We start from the raw sequence: 18,253 nt of genomic DNA, 5'->3' as shown, positions 1-18,253 counted from the left end.
GTATATTATAATGAAAAGTATGCCTGTTGACTTCTCTTATAGGCAAGTTACACTCAAATTAGGTTTTAACTGAAATGTCCTCTGTGACCTTAGAAGAATAAAGAAGAGATTCATATATGTCCAATTCATTTCTGTAATTTAGACTTGGTGGCATTCTTGGTTCAGCACATTGTTCTTTGAAATCAAAGGAAATATCAAGAATTATCACTAAAAATAACATGCTCACAAAATGTCCCTTTTGATCAATCATGAATTAAATGGCTTAGCACAATTCTAAATGATCAGAAGCATTAGGTAATAATGCTTCCAGAGCGGACGTTTGCTCGCTGAGTAGAACTGACTGACTGGCTCTCCTGAGGGAGGGTGCTGCACGTTTGCAGTTCCAGCGCTTCAGAGGCAAGGGCTGGAGGACGGAGTGTTACAGCAGCCTTGGCTACAAAGCAAGACTGTCTCAAAAATCTAAGTGGGGGGGGTATTGGGGAACTAAAATAATTTAAATTAAAATTTAGTTTAAAATGTCTTAAACACATTTCTTCTTCTGAACCAAGACATAACTGCACCATCAATATTTTCTCTCTGATATTATACTATTACTCAGACAGTCATAACATTTTTGATGTCCTCAGCATTTCATGAACACCTTTATTTGTTTAGAAATTACTTTTTCATATAAAAAGTAACATTTCCTTTTGTAGGTTTGTTCTCTCCTGCTTAATACTTATGACTTAGTTGAAGGAAGACAAAAAAACAAAACAAAACAAAACAAAAACAATTTTTTGCTGCCTTGGACTGTCTTTTGTTACTATCCAGCCATGGTTCGGTTTCTATTTTGTGGCAGCTGAGAACTAATAAAAAGGAACAAAGAGACAGCCTCCGTGACTGCACTCTCCCTCTCCCCCACCTTTCTTGACTGACCCCAGGCAATCTTGAGATATTAAATGTATACTCTGACAATTACTTCCATAATTTCCCTCTGCACCTTTAAAAAGAAGTGAAAATACTATTAACATACCCTCCAGCTGCAGCTGCATGTAGACAGGTTCTGCCAAAATCATCTGGGGTATCTATGTCAAATCCTGTAAAAATGAGTATATATCTTTCTCATATGTAATTTTATAGATGTATTATTTTGCAATAAGATAGTATTTCAAGAAATGTTAAATCACATTGCTCTTTTCAACCCTAAGCAAGCATATTCTTAACATTTATTTAAAATAAATAAAGAAAATATACTAGTAAGGTACAACATTATAAAGCAAGCAAGCAAACAATTCCTGTAGTGCTTGTTTGAAGGGCTACACCTTCAGTTCCAGACTAACGCAGGAGGATCTCTTGAGTTTTGGTATAAAGTCTGTCACAAGCAGGCAGACAGGCAGGCCCACAAAACCATTCTAATTTCCAAAAGGCTATAGGATGTAACTGGAATAATCGTCAACAAGAGAAAGAATGATGTATTGCTAACAGACACAGATATGAGTCTTCAAGAACATAAAGTGAAAAAGGCCAGCCATAAAAGATTGCTAGGTGATTCTATAAAAACTATTATTACATGGCTAATATACCACACTATGCTAATGGTGTTTCTTTTATAGGGATTAAAGATACTCCAAACTGGATGTTATTTTGGTTATATATGCACATGAACACATTATAAATACTGAACTGCACATATTAAACAAGTAAACATTTAAGTGTATAGTATACAGGTATCTCAAGAAAGCATTTTAGCCAGGTATAACAGTAAACACCTGTCATCTGAGCACTTGGGAAGCAGAAACAGGAGAATTGCAAGTTCAAGGTTATTGTTGGCTTTACAGACTCTCCACTCATCATCCCCTCCCTCTAAAAGAGTATATGTACTTTGTTCAATGTGGCTATTAATACTGGGGAGCACTTTTAGTATTCTTTTTCATGCTAAGTGGAGACGAATAGCTTTATATGAATACCTTGTTGATACTCAAAACAAACAAAACAATGAATTTACACACATTAACAAAAACACTTCCCCCTAAACCTCAGAAGGGTGTGTGTCTCATTCTATTAATACTTTTACTGAAACCTCACTACTTTATTTCAGTGAACATGAATACTAATATTTAACTTTCTTATATAATGAGAAATAAAGAATAATTTAAAATTAATTAAATCTTTTACAGTCAGCAATTCAATGCACTTAATAAGAATCACAGTTTGCAGTAACACTAGCAAAAATCCATACCAAGTAGTTAAAGCATTTTAAATTAAGTTCTGGGACTAGAGAGATGGCTCAGTGGTTAGGAGTACTGAGTGTTCTTCCAGAGGTCCTGAGTTCAATTCCCAGCAACCACATGGTGGCTCACAACCATCTGTAATGGGATCCGACGCCCTCTTCTGGTGTGTCTGAAGACAGCGACAGTGTACTGTATTCATATTCATAAAATAAATAAATCTTTTTAAAAAACCCTAAATACTGGTAATGAATTAATAATTTCATGAGCCTGTAAGATATTTAATGCTCAAAATGAAGATTCAAAGGAATGAAACATGCAGGCAAAGTGTTTTGCTTCTAGGACCAGTTGAACAGGAGGAGAGCAGACTGCCATCACTGGGTAAAAGCTGCTCTACGGACACTCCACACCCCATAAACAAAGGGACTCAATAAAGCATTGCTCAGAGCTGATGAGGCAACTGTGACATGGTGTGTGTGTGTGTGTGTGTGTGTGTGTGTGTGTGTGTGTGTGTGTGTGTGTGTGAAAGAGTGTGAGCACAGGCAAGCATGCACAAGCAAACTGGTCTGTGAAGGTTCACTTACCTGAAGAAAGGAGTTTTCTGCAGCAATCTGAAAAACCACTTAAGGCTGCCAAATGGAGTGGGAACATTCCATGTATACCACGCCTTAAATGGGCAGAACAGAAACTACATCACAACACATGAAAAATATAATTTAAAATAGAATATAAAGGTATCACTTAAAAGATAACTGGTTGTGTAGAAACATCTTAATGTGTGCAGTCACTGAAAAGCAGCATTAATTCATCACCCAGATCGGTTTTTCTAACCTCCGCACCATCGTCATTGTAGACACACCTCACCCATGTTTATGAGTCCATGCTGTAAATGCTGAATGCCCAGCAGCACCTCTGTGCTATGTCATTTGCTCAGGGAACAAAATTTCTGTCCCACTTCACCCCACCATTTTAAACCACTTCTGCAAGATAATGTGCTCAAGAGCGACCATCCCAGTCATTCTGAAATGTTGAAAATGGGAAGCAACTTAACTGTAAATAAGGAGAATATTATATGTATCCTGATTTATTAAAATTAAATCCCATAACTTAAACTAGAGCTATCTACAGAAATGTGAAAAATATTAAGCCTCTCTATATATTGCTAAATGAACATTAATATATACTTTGGATCACAAAGAACATAAATATAGTAGCATATTACTTATGAATATGTAGAAAGCTAACAATTGCTCATGAATACATATAACATGACATACAGGACTTAAAAACACCAATTGGAGTATGATCTTGATTTTTGCAAAATATATACAAAATAATTCATACTTTAAAATTTTATAGGGCAATTTTAATATGTAAGACAATTAAGAGTAAACTTTCTTATTAACTGAAGAAGGTGGAGGGCAGGGACCACTTTGAACCAGTGACTGGGAATTCCTAGGCTCTGCACATTAGTCTGAAACCACTGTTTACAGATGGTCCAAGGAAAAACATTTGGGTGTGTACAATTTGGAACTTTTAGTTTGAAAACAAAGGGTTAAAAGTTAAATTTCTTATCAAAACTTTGTATTTTTAATGTGGGGGGGGGGAAGAAACAGAAATGTTAAAACATGTCACACTGACTAATCAAATAAAATTTTTCCTAAAACATTTTAAATCTATCAGTGTCAAAAACAAAAGGTAAAGAAAAAGCAACTAACCGACCAATTACTACAATGCTGACTGCCCTGCCCCGCCCCGCCCCACCCCACCCCCACTACTCCTGGGAGCACTACTTACTTTGCAGTGTCAGCACCACTTGTAATAAGAGTGTTGATTAGCAGTTCATGGCCATACCGGGCTGCTATATGCAAAGGGGTATTTCCATTCTTATCTTCACAGTCAATTACAGCTCCTGAAATAAAGGATATGATGTCAGACACTAGATTATTATATACAGATTGGCCAAAACCTGTAAATGCAATGTAATATAAAATGCTGTTTAAGAATAAAGTAATGAACATATTCTAACTAATTTCATTCACAACAGTTGGAGTTACCAACTGTACATTTAAAAGTTTTACTAATTGAGTATAGGATTTAAACATATTTTAAATCATCAGAAGGGTTCTAGGAAACAATGAGTCTAGAGACCACTAGTCTAAAGACACTGCTTTAGAGCAGCACGTTAGAGCAATCCTATGCTTCATGAAGACAACTGCTTACAGTACTTTAAAAATCTTTGGATCATGAGCTTTCCCCACCCCTGCAGAATTCTAGCAATAAAAAGCTGATAAAGAGGTTCTTGAGGAGATGGCTTAGTAGGCAAAATGCCTGCCAATAAACACGAGGAACAGAGCTCATGAAAAGTTGGATGTGGTAGTGGCCATCTGTAAGATGAGTTGGGAGGTGGAAATGAGAATCTCTGGAAGCCTGCGAGCCTGACAATCTGGAGCTAACGTCTTAAGTTTATCTTAACCAAGGGGGAAGCTAAGGACTAATATCTGAGGTTGTCCTCATACCTCCACATGTACTCCTTAGCACTTGCACACTTTTCTTTCCTTCTCTCTTATATACACACAGCATACCTACACACTAAAGAATGCCCAACAAGAGGCTGGAGAAATTGATTAGAGCACAGGATATATTCTTTCAGAAGACCTGGGTTCAATTCCCAGCACCTACATTGAAGTTCACAACTATATGTAATTGATCCCAGGGAATCTGACACCCTCTTCTGGTCATCATGTGCATGTGGTGCACAAACAGACATTCAGGCAAATATGCATGTAGATCAAATAAAAACTTAATAAAACATCTCAAGGACTATTAACAAACAGTCCTTTGGAATGTGGTCTGAGAAACAGATTAGCATTAATATCCATACAATTATTTAAAAGTTTAATTTGTCTAGTACTAATTCAAACACAAGAAAATAAAGTACAGAAAACAAACTAAAACCCTAAGAAGAGTTCAAAGAGGAAAAAGTGAAAATGCAGCAAAGCTCATGTTAATATTTACTACATGTAGCAAGGTAGTTTCCCAACTAGTGATACTGAGAAAGAAAATGTTAACACTACATATGTATGCCATTCATAGTTGGGCAAGGTGGCCCATGTGCTGAGAGCATTGTTAATTCAAGGCCAGCCTAAGCTATACATGGTGGTTCTTCCCCACTATTCCCTCAAAAGAGAAAGAAATGAAATTACTAACTCAGAAGAATAGAAAAATCGGAATGTCATAGATTCATAGTATTTTATCTTGTGATGATTTTGAAGAGATCTAAAATAAAATCTTAACTGTACACACTTCTATGGCAATCCCACAGTGCCATTCACTTTGTGGGTTAAAAAACCCAACTAACCAAACAAACAAACAATAACCAAAAAAAAAAAAAAAAAAAAAAAACAAAAAAAACAAAAACAAAAACCCAAACTACATTGGAGAAATAAAAGAAACAAACAGAAATACTTTTTACCACTCTGGATAATGGTTTGTGATCTGGAGAATCTACCGTGAAGGGCAGTCATATGTAGGGGGGTTTTCCCATCTTTACTCTGAAATAATGAACAAAGAAACATTGTTCAGTTACTATGCTATACCCAGAATATGCATTCCTTAGTTGAACTTTAGGTATTTTCTTATATAAATTTATAAATATTATACAAGAAGTAAGTCTTATGAAGTTAAACCAGCTATTTAAAGCATAATGTGGCTTATTTTTCTAGAATATATATCAAATACACAAAAAGATCCTCACGCTTACTATTTGTACAAATCCTGTGTGGCACTTTATAACTGTCTAACTTTAAAATTTTTATTCTACAGGCGGGAAGAAAGAACAGAGGCTATTAAATGGTTCAGCCAAGGTGCTGAAACCCCACATGCTACAATCATGACGTGCTTCAAGTGTCACCTCCATCTTCCACCTCATACCTCCTGAGATCACGATAAATTATTTCAAATACCATGTCTTAATTTGTTCATAATTATTTGTAATCAACATTGTTAGCTATTTTCTTGAATTATTTAAGAATATCAGACTGGATGGCTGTACTTTTCTATTTATCAGAAGAAATTTCAAATGCAAATAATGCCAAGGTGATGTGATAGGTCTTCCTGTTAAATGATATTTTTAATTTCTAAAATCTGCTGGGAGTTAACTATACAGGAAAGAAAATGCTCTGTATTCTAATCCTTCAGCTCTATGCAGCATGCCTTCCATACATATACTATGATAAATGTTCCAAGTCTGTACCAACCCTGTAAAACTTTTCATGTTACAGAGACACACGGATGGTTACCAACGTGTTTGAATCTATAATTGTCTTAGCTTGTTTTGGGACACAGTCACCTCAGACTCACTATATATTTCAGAATGGCTGAGCCTGTGATCCCCCCAGCTCAGCTTCCCAAGTGCTGAGATCACAGGGATGCACTCCCTTGCCCAGCTTACTTCTTTAACCTACTCTAAGGCACTGCAAGAAGGATGAGAAGCATTGTGTGCATGTGGACTCCAGAAGCAGAGCGTGAGTTTCAACAAGCTGCCTAACAATTTTGAGCCTTTACTTCCTCAAAATGAAAATGAGGATATTATAAGTCTGTTGCAGTCTAAATATTACCACCTTTGTAAACCACTTATAAAACATACTTATACTTGTTATTTTATTTGGTATTTTATTCCTTTAACCAGGAGGGGAAAAAAGCACAAAGATATTTAACAAAAGCGTTCTACCTTCACATTTCCAAAAGTGTTCACTATGACAGACATTTCAACTCAGTGTTAATTTTATTTACACACCCATTTTTTAATTGGATATTCTCTGTATTTACAATTCAGATGTTATCCCTTTCTTCCAATCCCCGCTTCCCCCTCCCACTGCCTTCATAAAGATGCTCCCTCTCCCAATCACCCTCTTCCCCCCTCAGCACCTTGGCATTCCCCTACACTGGGAAAATGAGCCTTCGCTGGACCAAAGGCCTCTCTTCCCATTGATTTCAGAAAATGCTGTCCTCTGCTACATATGCACCTGGGGCCATGGGTCTTTTGATGTGTGCTCATTGGTCGGTGCTTTAGTCCCTGGGAGCTGTGGTGGGTTTAGTTAGTTTTTTTTTTTTTTTTTTTTTTGTTCTTCCCATGGAAGTTGCAGACCCTTTCCTATCTCTACCTCCTTCATTGGGGTCCTCGTGTTTAGTCCGATGATTAGCTGCAGGCATCCTCCTCTATATCAGTATGGCTCTGGCAAAGCCTATGAGGAGGCATCCGTATCAGATTCCTGCCAGTAAGCACTACTCGGCATCAGCAATAGTGCTTGGGTTTAGTGGCTGCATGTAAGGCAGTCTCTAGATGATCTTTTCTCCAATCTCTGCTCCTCTATTTATCCCTTTATTTCCTCCCATGAACGTTTTGTTCTTCCTTCTAAGAAAGACTGAGGCATCATCCACTTTCTGGCCTTCCTTCTCTTTGAGCTTCACAAGTTCTGTGGATTGTTTCTTCGGTATTCTAAGCTTTTTGGGCTAGTATTCACTTATAAGTGAGTACATACCATGAGTGTTCTTTTGTGACTGGGTTACTTTACTCAGGATAGTATTTTTTAGTTCCATCCATTTGCCTAGGAATTTCATGAAGTTTTTAATAGCAGAGTAGTACTCCATTGTGTAAATGTACCACACTTTCTGTATCCATTCCTCTGTTGAAGGACATCTGGGTTCTTTCCAGCTTCTGGCTATTATAAATAAGGCTGCTATAAACATGGTGGAGCATGTGTTCTTGTTATATGTTGGAGCATCTTTTGGCTATATGCCCAGGAGTGGTATAGCTGGGTCCTCAGGTAGCACTATGTCCAATTTTCTGAAGAACCGCCAGACTGATTTACAGAGTGGTTTTTACCAGTTTACAAGTCCAATAACAGTGGAGAAGTGTTTTTCTTTCTCCACATCCTCACCAGCATCTGCTGTCACCTGAGTTTTTGAAGTTAGCCATTATGACTGGTTACACATCCACTTTTGTAGACAAAAAGCAAAGCAAATAAAAATATAAACAAGATTCATAATATAGTAAAATGTGATATGACTTCAGTCAACATTTTTGAAGTATAATAAACACATTTTAGGAATAATTTTAAAATAGTTCTTATATGCCAGTCATTTGATCCTCAGATAGATAAGATACTATTATTTTCAGGCCTGGGAGATGGCCTAGTAGAAAAAGAGCTCACTGCTAAACCATCCGAATGACTTAAGTTTGATCCCCAGACACACACTAGGAGGAGAGAACCTAATACTGCAAGTTGTCCTCTGACACACACTTACACACACTTACATACATGCACGCACATACACACACGCACGTACCACACACACTCTAAGTGTATAAATAAAATGTAATACAGACTCTATCTTCTATTTTATAAGTGAGGAAACAGAGCCCAAGATTAAAAAATTCCATTATGTCTTCTAGCTAAAAAGAGAAAGACCTCTATAAGCTTATAGAGAACATTAGGATATACTTACTTTCTACATATTGATTATAGAAAGTATGCATATAAAGAAAGAAGAAATTAAGGTTGCCAGTTGAAAAACATGCCTTAACACTAGTAGGAAAGTACATTTATTTCTCTTCAAATTAGAGAAAAATGATTGTCTTTAACTATCTAAAATCATGTTAGAGTCAAGGTAGAAGTTAACTTTTTTTACATCTACTTATGTATTATTTATGTTTTGCACATATGCTAATATCATGGTGCATGTGTGGAGGTCAGAAGACAACCTGTAGAAATTATTTCTCGTCTTCTATTATGTTCCAGAGACCAAACTTAGGTTGTGAGGCTTTGTGGTAAGTACCCTGATATGCTGAGCCATCTTGCCAGCAAGTAAAGAGATCATCAATGTTCTAGGAACTGTTACCGAAACCCAGGAATAAGAATCAAGGTCATATATTTTATAGTAGACTTATGCTTAAACTTCAGTGTGATATATTTTGTTTGGTTAAAGTTTTTTATTCTTTTATTTACCTATTTATTTATTTTCTTGGAACAGGGCCTCAAAACTCTCAGAGACCCACCTGCCTCTGCCTTCCAAGCTAGGATCAAAGTTGTGCTACCACTACCCAGCATAAAAAACTTCTGTTTTTTGAGACAGGGTTTCTTTGTGTACCTCTAGTGGTCTTGGAGCTCATTCTGTAGACTAGGCTGGCCTCAAACATGCAGAGATTTGACCGCCTCTGCCTCCTGAGCGCTGAAATTAAAGGCATCTGACACCTTTTTTGAGGGGTTGGGGCTAGTTTTAAAAGAACTGCTGCACAGAAATGAAGGAACTGAGGTTAAAAGTAGCAAGGATTTTGTGTAGACAAAAGTGTTACAGAGTGGGGGAGATTAAAACATTTTCATAAACCTTTTACAAAGTGGGAATTAAATTATTTGAATTTCTTTGCATAAAACTTTTGCAAGAACAGGGAGGTTATGGAATACTGATCATTGGTTACTGGCATTGTGGCTAAGTAAACTGATAGACAGCTGGGAAGAAAAATTTGTTCTTAAGAACAGAACAGCTGGTCTTGTTTACTATCTCAGCACTCAAGAAGATGAAGCAGGAAGACCAATGAGACCTGGGGTATTCAGTAAGAAACTGTCTCAAAATAAAGACAGTCAGGCTTTGTGGCTATACTCACCTATAAATAACCCCAACACTTATGATGCGGAGGAAGGCCAACCTCAGCATATAGCAAGTTAAAAGCCAGTCTGGGTGACATGAGAACCTGTCTCCAAAAACAGTGAGGAAAACTGTCCTAGTCGGGGTTACTATTACTGTGACGATACACAAAGACAAAAACAACTTGGGGAGGAAAGGGTTTAGGTTTATTCAGCTTACAATTCCCTATCATTGTCCACCACTGAAAGAAGTCAGGATAAGAACTCAAACATGGCAGGACCCTGGAGGCAGGAACTGATGCAGAGGCCATGAAGGAGTGCTGCTCACTGGTTTGTTCTCTATAGTTTGTTCAGCCTGCTTTCTTAGAGAACCCAAGATCACCAGCCCAGGAATGAAACTACCCACATGGGCTGGGCTCTCCCTCATCAATTACTAATAAAGAAAATAAAAGCCCGATGTATGTTTAATCCCAGCATTCAGGAGGCAGACGCAGGTAGATAGAACTGAGAGTTTGAGGCTAGCTTGGTTTACAGAGTGAGTTCCAGGGCAGCCAGAGCTACAAAGAGAAAGAAACCCTGTATTGAAAACCAGAAATCAATCAATCGATCAATCAATCAATCAATCAATCAAAAAAGTAAATGACTTACAGCTGGATCTTATGAAGGCATTTTCCTCAAGTGAGGTTTCTTTCATCTCAAATGATTCTAGCTTGTGTAAAGTAAAGACTTGCCAGCATGAGAGAGGGGTGGGCACTGAGACTTCTTGTGGGTTGAAAACCTAGAGCTATCAATAATCTTTGTACAATTTCAGGACCAGATGACATTTGAGAAGTCATCAACACAAGAAACATGCTTCAATGGAACTTCACCCCAGTATAACACAGACAACTGAATTGAAAGGGCAATTACAAATTGTTGGGCAAGATTAAAGCAAGTTTCATGGTATCTATTGTAGGCCGCTGCCTTCAGATCTGTTAAATCACTAAGACACACCCTTTGCCAACTAAAAAGTACAAGTTTAGTTCCACGGGATCTGACTCCTGCTCTGGCCTCCATAGGCACCAGGAATATATGCAAGCAAAATATGCATACAGGTAAAGTAATAAGTTAATTTAGAATAACTTAAAAAAGACAGCTTAACCCAAAGCATAATAGACTCTTAATGATACTTTCTGGTCTTCCTTCCTTGAGAGTGATGGAAATAACCCTGTCCCTCAGTTGAGGGGGTGGGGAGGAGGGAGGGGGAAATCAAAGTAAATGAGTCCTGGTAGAGTTAAAGATGCTTCACTTCTCAAAGGGTCAGTGCTATTGCTGTAGTTAGGCAAGGCAGTGCTCACCTGTAACCACATACAAAGTGGGCTGAAATTCTCTGCAAACAGTATTTATAAGCTAACGTATTTTTTACTAATCCTAAATCATTCAAATTTGATTGCGGTTTTCTTCATAACACAAGATGGGTTTTTGTCAAGTGCTTAAATGACAAACAGATGAATAAACCCAGGAACAAACAGTGAAAATACCTTTTAACAATCAAAAATAAGTGTGTACTATAAAATAATAATGCTTGAAATCTTGGTTACCTGTGTTTCTCACAGATTTACAGTGAAGATAAATTTATTTTGACTCCTGAACTTTAATGTATTTCTAATATGCTTACATTACTCCTACAAGCAATCATGCACAAAAAGCCAAGTGACTAATCTTTATGTGTAAGACACTGATGTTTCTATTCCAATACCATAAAAAATCTTGTAACAGAAATTTCAGACAAGAGCAATTTCAAAAAAGTCTCACAGCATGATGATTATCCATACACACACCATTAGATTCTAACACTGTTTTCTATCACATTATCAATATAATTATTTGATACTTTAGAGGTAGTCACAAATGTCATCACTGTTTGCCAATCAGATGTATCACTATTCAATATCTAGAGTCTCCTTACTAAAGCAAAGTTTACAGATAATGATGGGCACTAATCCTAAAAGCACCCAGGGTGGGTTTTTGTGAGTGCTTATCTACAGCACACAAACTCTGACAAAGTACAAAGCAGCTCCATTACCCTATAAGGTCTCCTCATGCCCCTTGCCCAGGTCACCTTTCCTTTCTTCCCATGGGCAACAACTGATCTGTTATTTTCCCCTAGCTATAAATTCTAGAACTCCAAATAAACAGAATTCCATCGGTTCTAGAATCTTACATAGAGGAAAAAATGTATAAAATTATTTCTTTGATACAGCATAATAATTTTAAAAAATGTATCCATGTTCTTTTTGGGAGGTGTTAATGGTAGAGACGGGGTCTCACTGTACAGCTCTGTTGGTTTCAAACTGAAAGACCTGCCTGCTTCTGCCTCCAGTGTGCTGGGGTTAGTGTGCCACACCTGGCCTTATCCATGTTCTTAAGTTTATGAGTAGGTCTTTGTAATTCTGGATGGTATGTTATGAATGTTCTAGACAGTTAACTACATACTTAAAGCCTAGGTTCTAATTGTTTCATACCTTCATATTGACATCGGCCCCATTGCCAACCAGAAGTTCTAAACACAGTGCTCCATGTGTTGATGCAGCAGCAAAGTGCAAAGGAGTGAATCCTTTTTCATTCTTCTGATTTACATTAGCACCACAGTCTATAAGCTCATTTACGACAACATCTTGTCCATTATAACAGGCCACATGAAGAGGTGTGTTTCCATAGGCATTTGGTTCATTCATCTATAGGAAAAAAATGTGAATGTGAAGCAATTCTATTACTACTATAAGCTATTTTAAATTATCAGTTATAAAAAATGAGATTAATACAAAGATGGGGTTTACAATGCTAAGGTTGTTTTACAATAATAGACTTAACAATAAAACATTTGGTTTTAAACAGGCTACATACATTTAGAGAATGTACTTCACACATACAATGTTAAATTCCTCCACAAGAGTTATATTTTAAGAAAATAAAAAACAATGTATTTTCAAAAGTCTTCGGGCTGGAGAGGTGTCTCAGTGGTTAAGAGCACTGACTGTTCTACCAAAGGTCCTGGGTTCAAATCCCAGCAACCTCATGGTGGCTCACAACCATCTGTAACCGGATCTTCTGGTGTGTCTGAAGACAGCAACAATGTACTCACATAAAATAAATCTTTAAAAACAAAACAAAAACATTAAAAAAAATGTCTTCAGGCTAAGAGAGAATTCATCACTGTACATGGTGAGTGGAGGCAAGGATACCTTGTTCATCATTTTCAGAGGTCCTTTAAGGCCATTATGCTAATTGGTAGAAAGAACACTACAAGAACTGTTAACAAAATGCAGCTTGTAGCCATCTTGTACTTCTCAGGGTCCCATTCAATGATATGTCTGGGTGTTTTCCAACGTCTCCTAATTCCCACATTTTCCATGTCTTCCTTGTTTTCAGTAAAGTGTTTCTCACAGTCCTGCCATGTTTTGTCTAACTAGTCACATACTTTTTGACAGCTTTTGTAAAAAGCTCTCTTTGTTCTCTCCTTTCTCCTTATCTACTGCTTTAAAAACTAGTAAGTTTGATCTACATGCTCCTACAGTGAGTGTAGTAACATCAGAGCAGGGAAGGTGGCATACACTTATCACCCAAGCACTTGCAAATTCAGACAGGAGGATTCCAAATTTGAGGCCAACTTGGGCTACACAATGAGACTGTCCCCAAAATCAAAAGAGTAAATCTATTACAACTGGGAGTAAAGGAAATGTTTTTAAAGCATCATATATACAAGCGGGATGGATTTTTACTCAGGGATCAACTATATCAAGAGATTAGCATCCCTTCCTAGCCAAAAAAGAATGATAGTACTATGTAGTGTACAACACAAACATTGTATGTATAAAATACATCTTTTGTTGTCTTCTTCTCTTGCTTTTGCCAGTATCCCATAATGCTATAATCATTTAAAATAAGGTTAGATTTACTGGCTCAGAAAACTGACAATAACACAGCTAACTAGTCAACATCTATCTGATTTACTAGCTCCTAGAGAACTGAAAGAAACAGGAACTGAAAACAGAAACGTTGGGCAAATCACTTATCTTTGGAATAGGTTTTAACTCTTTACATAGTTTGTCTAATTATCTATCATACTAGCTAGTTTTATGTCACCTTGATACAATCTAGAGTCATCTTAGAGGAGGGAACATCAATTGAAAAACTGCCTCTATAAAATTGGGCTGTAGACAAACCTTTATTTCATTTTTCTCATCAATGATTGATGCACAGGGCCTAGCCCATTATGAGTGATGCCAGCCCTTGGGATGGTCATTCTGGGTTCTTGAGAAAGTGAGATGAGCAAGCCAGTAAGCAGTACTCTTCCATGGCTTCTGCATCAGCTTCTGCCTCCAGGATCCTGTTCTGACTTCCGTTGATGATGAATGGTGATATGGAAGCATAAGCCAAATAAATCCCCTTCCCCCCCCCCCCCCAACTTGCTTTGGTCATGGTGTTTCATCACAGGAGAACAATCCTCTCTTAGACATATATATTGATCATATCAGATACTAGCTAGTAAAAAGAGTTAGAAAGATTTGATGAGAGCACAAAGATTTTAGTTATCTTTCAAACCTAAGTTTTGACAGCAGAATAACACTAATTTACACTGCTCAATCTGTATACCTACATCAACTCCAAGATCTAGAAGGTACTTGACTACACCGATCATTCCACTAGAGGCTGCTGCATGAAGAGGTGTGTAAGACTTCTTATCCTTACACGTCACTTCAGCTCCATGAGATACAAGTAATTTCACTACTTCCATGTGACCTGAAAATACATAAAAACAAAAAAACAAAGAAAGAAGCAAAAAATCATCAGCATACAGAAATTATTAAATATATCCTGAATACCTTTGAAGAAATGTAAAATAACACATTAAATTTCTAATGCATGATATCTAATAATTCATGCTGTAATTAAAGACAATTGAAAAAAAATCTAAGAATTCAGAATATTTTTGAAAAATACTGGTAGAGAGTAACTAAAACAATACAATTTACTTCTACTGTTAACCTTCACTAGATCGTGTTTCTCTGTCTCAGTATCATTTAACGTTCTTTCTTTCTCTTTTACCTTGTGATGATGTCTTCTGTCAGGTCATGACATGACACCGCAGGAAGGAAGGCACTGACCAGATGACAGAACCTTCACTTGGACTTCCAAAGCTCCAATGTTTGAAAGAAATGAAATGCTGCTCAGGATAAATTTCCTAACCTTGGGTATTCTGTTATAGCAACACAAGGTAGATAAAGAATGTACTGCTATCTTCAAAACAAAGAATATTCCTTTAATCATAATCAATTGAACCAAGGACAACCAAGCCATGGTAAGGCCCAGACTGAGGTCCACACACTTGATTATTTCAGAAGCTCAACCTCAAACAATATTATTCTGGCCTTCATTTCATGAAAACAGTCTGTTAAGTCAAACCTAATTACTTCAAAGCGAAAGGCTCACTATACTCTACTGACTGTGCATACCTTTTAAACACAAAATTTGTTGTTTAAAAGCACATACACCGTTTCTAAACTGTCCCAATAAGTAACCTATAATGAATAACCTACAACCTAAGCTACTCAAAAAGTCTTCAGAGACTTAAGGATATAAAAAAACTCCACATAGAATAAGAGACTCTAGGATTAAACAGAACTCCTTCTGGCTTTTATACCTTCAATTAACAAGAAAAAAATTTCCCTATATAAGAAGAGTCACATATTTTTGGCACTATCACATTTTCAGGTTCTGGCTATTTAGTGTGTGACCAAAATGGTACCCTTAGGGATGGGAGTGTGCACTGATACTCCCAGTGCTGGGGAGCTGGAAACAAGCAGGTCTCTTTGGTTAGTCTGTCTAATAGAACCCTAGATCCTAGTCAGAGGCCATGACTCAGAAAATAAGGTGGACAATTCCCGAGAAATGATTCTGGAAGCTGACCTGACACACATGTACATACGTGAACACAAACACACATACTCTTAGTTCATAATAATACAATTCAGATTTTTTTTTTTTTGCAGTGTCAGATTGAAGTCAAGGCCTTGTGCATGCAAAGCAAACACAGTATCACTTCAGCTTTCCCTCCAGCTTAATAAGCTGCTTTTTAATGCATCTTCACAACTTATACTGCAATAATCCAGTAAAAAGGGAATGGATATGAGAATGAGCTTTTAGAAAGCACCTACTGTAAGTTAAACATCCCAGGCCACCATCTGCAATGTCCCTTCTTCTCTAAGTTTTTATAAACTAGATCTAATGAACGGTTGCAGCATTTTTTCTCTACCTGCTCTGCTTGGGTAGCAATCTCAGACACTGTATAACTCAGATTAAAAATGCAGAAATGCAAAAGCACCAAATGCATTATTTTCTCTATATATACCGTTAAAGATAAATTTTAAAAGTACATACCCATATATGCTGCCCAATGGATTGCGCGCCTATCTTTCTTGTCAAAAGCATTAATATTGGCACCTCTGGACAAAAGTAGTTCGACCATCTGGAATAAAAGTGAATAGTTTCATTGAGATTCAGAAGTAAAATTATTCATAAATATGCCTTGTGATTATTTAACTTGATTCTCACACTGAATTGCTTTAGTTGAAGGACATTTAATATAGTATAATAACATGGAAGAGGGTTCACTGTGTTACTGAAATCAAGCTGCAGTCTCTTTTAAGATGACACTTTGCAACTACTCAGTATTTTAAGAACATCGAAGTCTTGAAAATCGAAAGTTTGAATACTTAAATAGAAGTTGTATTGTTATTTACACCTAAAGTGTTATTAGGATGTAACAACCATCTTATACCAGTAATGTCTGAAATTTAATTTAATTGTCCATGGTAGACAGACCACACTTAAAACAAATTATTACAAAGTCTACTTAGCTCATAATGAACCAATACTAACATATTTATAATTGGTTTTCCATTTTGTGATCTATGCTATAGTCGATGCAAGGATTCAGAGCACTGCAGTTCAAAATCAACAAGGCCACTAGGCTTCAAGCTGTATAATCCGGAGAATGCCATTCAAAAACTGTGATTCTGTGTCTTCAAAATGAAGGACTAGGATCTGGGTACACTGTTGCTCCTACTGCTTAGAATAGGCTGAGGTAGGAGGACAGCTTGAAGTTTAAGAGTTTGGAACATAGCAATATTTTATCTTAAATTAAGGAAGGGAAATGAAGAGTAAGAACAACAGTAATAAAAGAAATAAAAAAGAAGGCAGTGGGAGTTGGGGGGATCGGACGAAGGTTCTTCTAACTCCGGTTCAACTAGGCTTGCCGATGCTTGATGAAAGACAACCACCTGCTTTGCATGTCATGTAAAGTTTTGAGTGTATGTGTGCTCGCGCGTGAGCGCAGGGCTGAGCGTGTGTGTGGAGGCCAGAGCTTGATATTGGTTGTTCTCCTCCATTATGCTTCACCTTATTTTGAGGCAGGGTCTCTCACCTGGAGTTCACCACTTTGGTTAGGCAGGCTAATCAACAAATTGAAGAGCTCTGGCTGTCTCTGTCCACCTATGCTGGGACCACAGGTACACACAAGCACCCCCAGCTTTCTATGTGGGTGCAAGAGATTTAAACTCAGGTCTTTGTTGCTTGCACAGATAAGGACTGAGTCATCTCCCCAGCATTGTGATGTCTAATTTTCTTAAGTCTGTTTTCTTTTGATAGTCGTTACTAAGGAATTTTCTTAATAATAAACTAGAAGAAAGCATAGTTGCCAAACATCACCTTTCTTTGCAATTATACTTCCTTCCGAAAGAACAATGGAACTGCTGTCTTCCTGCACTTTCTCCACAATGACAGAATATCTCTTATGTTATTCTATAGCTAGCTGACAATCCTCTCATTCTAGGTCATTATGAAATTCTAGTACATGTGTACTAAGTACTAAATAAATCTTTTAATTTGGGACCACTTGCATCACTGAAAACAGAAAAAAGGCTAGGAGGCTTTCTAAGGGCAATATCAAGAGAATTTTTTGCTTTTCCTGTGAATTGAATGAAAGAAAGGAAGGCAAACTCATTACTAACTAGAGGCTAGGAGACAATCATTCTCTAAATGGATGCACCTACCTCGCCATGCCCACTGAAAGCTGCATGATGTAATGCAGTTCTTCCTGCTCGGTCCGACACGTTCACATTACTCAGAAGAGGTACCAAGGATTCAGCACACTTTACAGCTTTATTAGCAGCAGCTATGTGTAAAGGGGTTTGCCAGTTTTTATCTCGAGCATTAACATCAGCAGAATGCTTCAAAAGTATCTGAACTGCTTCCTAATATATAAACGAGAGGATTGAATATTTTGAGAAATTTATAAAGATGTACACAGTTAGAGAAAATAAGTTATGAAAGAGTTCATTATAAATAATGAAAATTTAA

At 37.1% G+C, this 18,253-nt stretch overlaps 1 protein-coding gene across 3 annotated transcripts in view; it reads right to left on the bottom strand.

Moving 5' to 3' along the window:
• ANKRD28 (ankyrin repeat domain 28) overlaps positions 1-18,253 on the bottom strand; it is a 114,156-nt gene that overhangs the window by 25,999 nt on the left and 69,904 nt on the right. For all 3 annotated transcript variants that reach the window (XR_013975287.1, XM_080926926.1, XM_080926925.1), the window contains exons 5-12: positions 17,947-18,147; positions 16,274-16,361; positions 14,493-14,635; positions 12,358-12,570; positions 5,683-5,761; positions 4,005-4,119; positions 2,792-2,874; positions 1,013-1,076 (exon numbers count right to left, since the gene is read on the bottom strand). Coding sequence is in view for 2 of the 3 variants with exons in the window: in XM_080926926.1 (XP_080783052.1) it covers positions 1,013-1,076; positions 2,792-2,874; positions 4,005-4,119; positions 5,683-5,761; positions 12,358-12,570; positions 14,493-14,635; positions 16,274-16,361; positions 17,947-18,147 (986 nt within the window). In the remaining variant the exon portion in view is untranslated. The remainder of the gene's footprint in view (positions 1-1,012; positions 1,077-2,791; positions 2,875-4,004; positions 4,120-5,682; positions 5,762-12,357; positions 12,571-14,492; positions 14,636-16,273; positions 16,362-17,946; positions 18,148-18,253) is intronic.

Source organism: Micromys minutus (genome assembly GCF_963924665.1).
Source record: "Micromys minutus genome assembly, chromosome: 12".
Taxonomy (NCBI): domain Eukaryota; kingdom Metazoa; phylum Chordata; class Mammalia; order Rodentia; family Muridae; genus Micromys; species Micromys minutus.
This window is presented reverse-complemented; position numbering and strand designations above follow the sequence as displayed.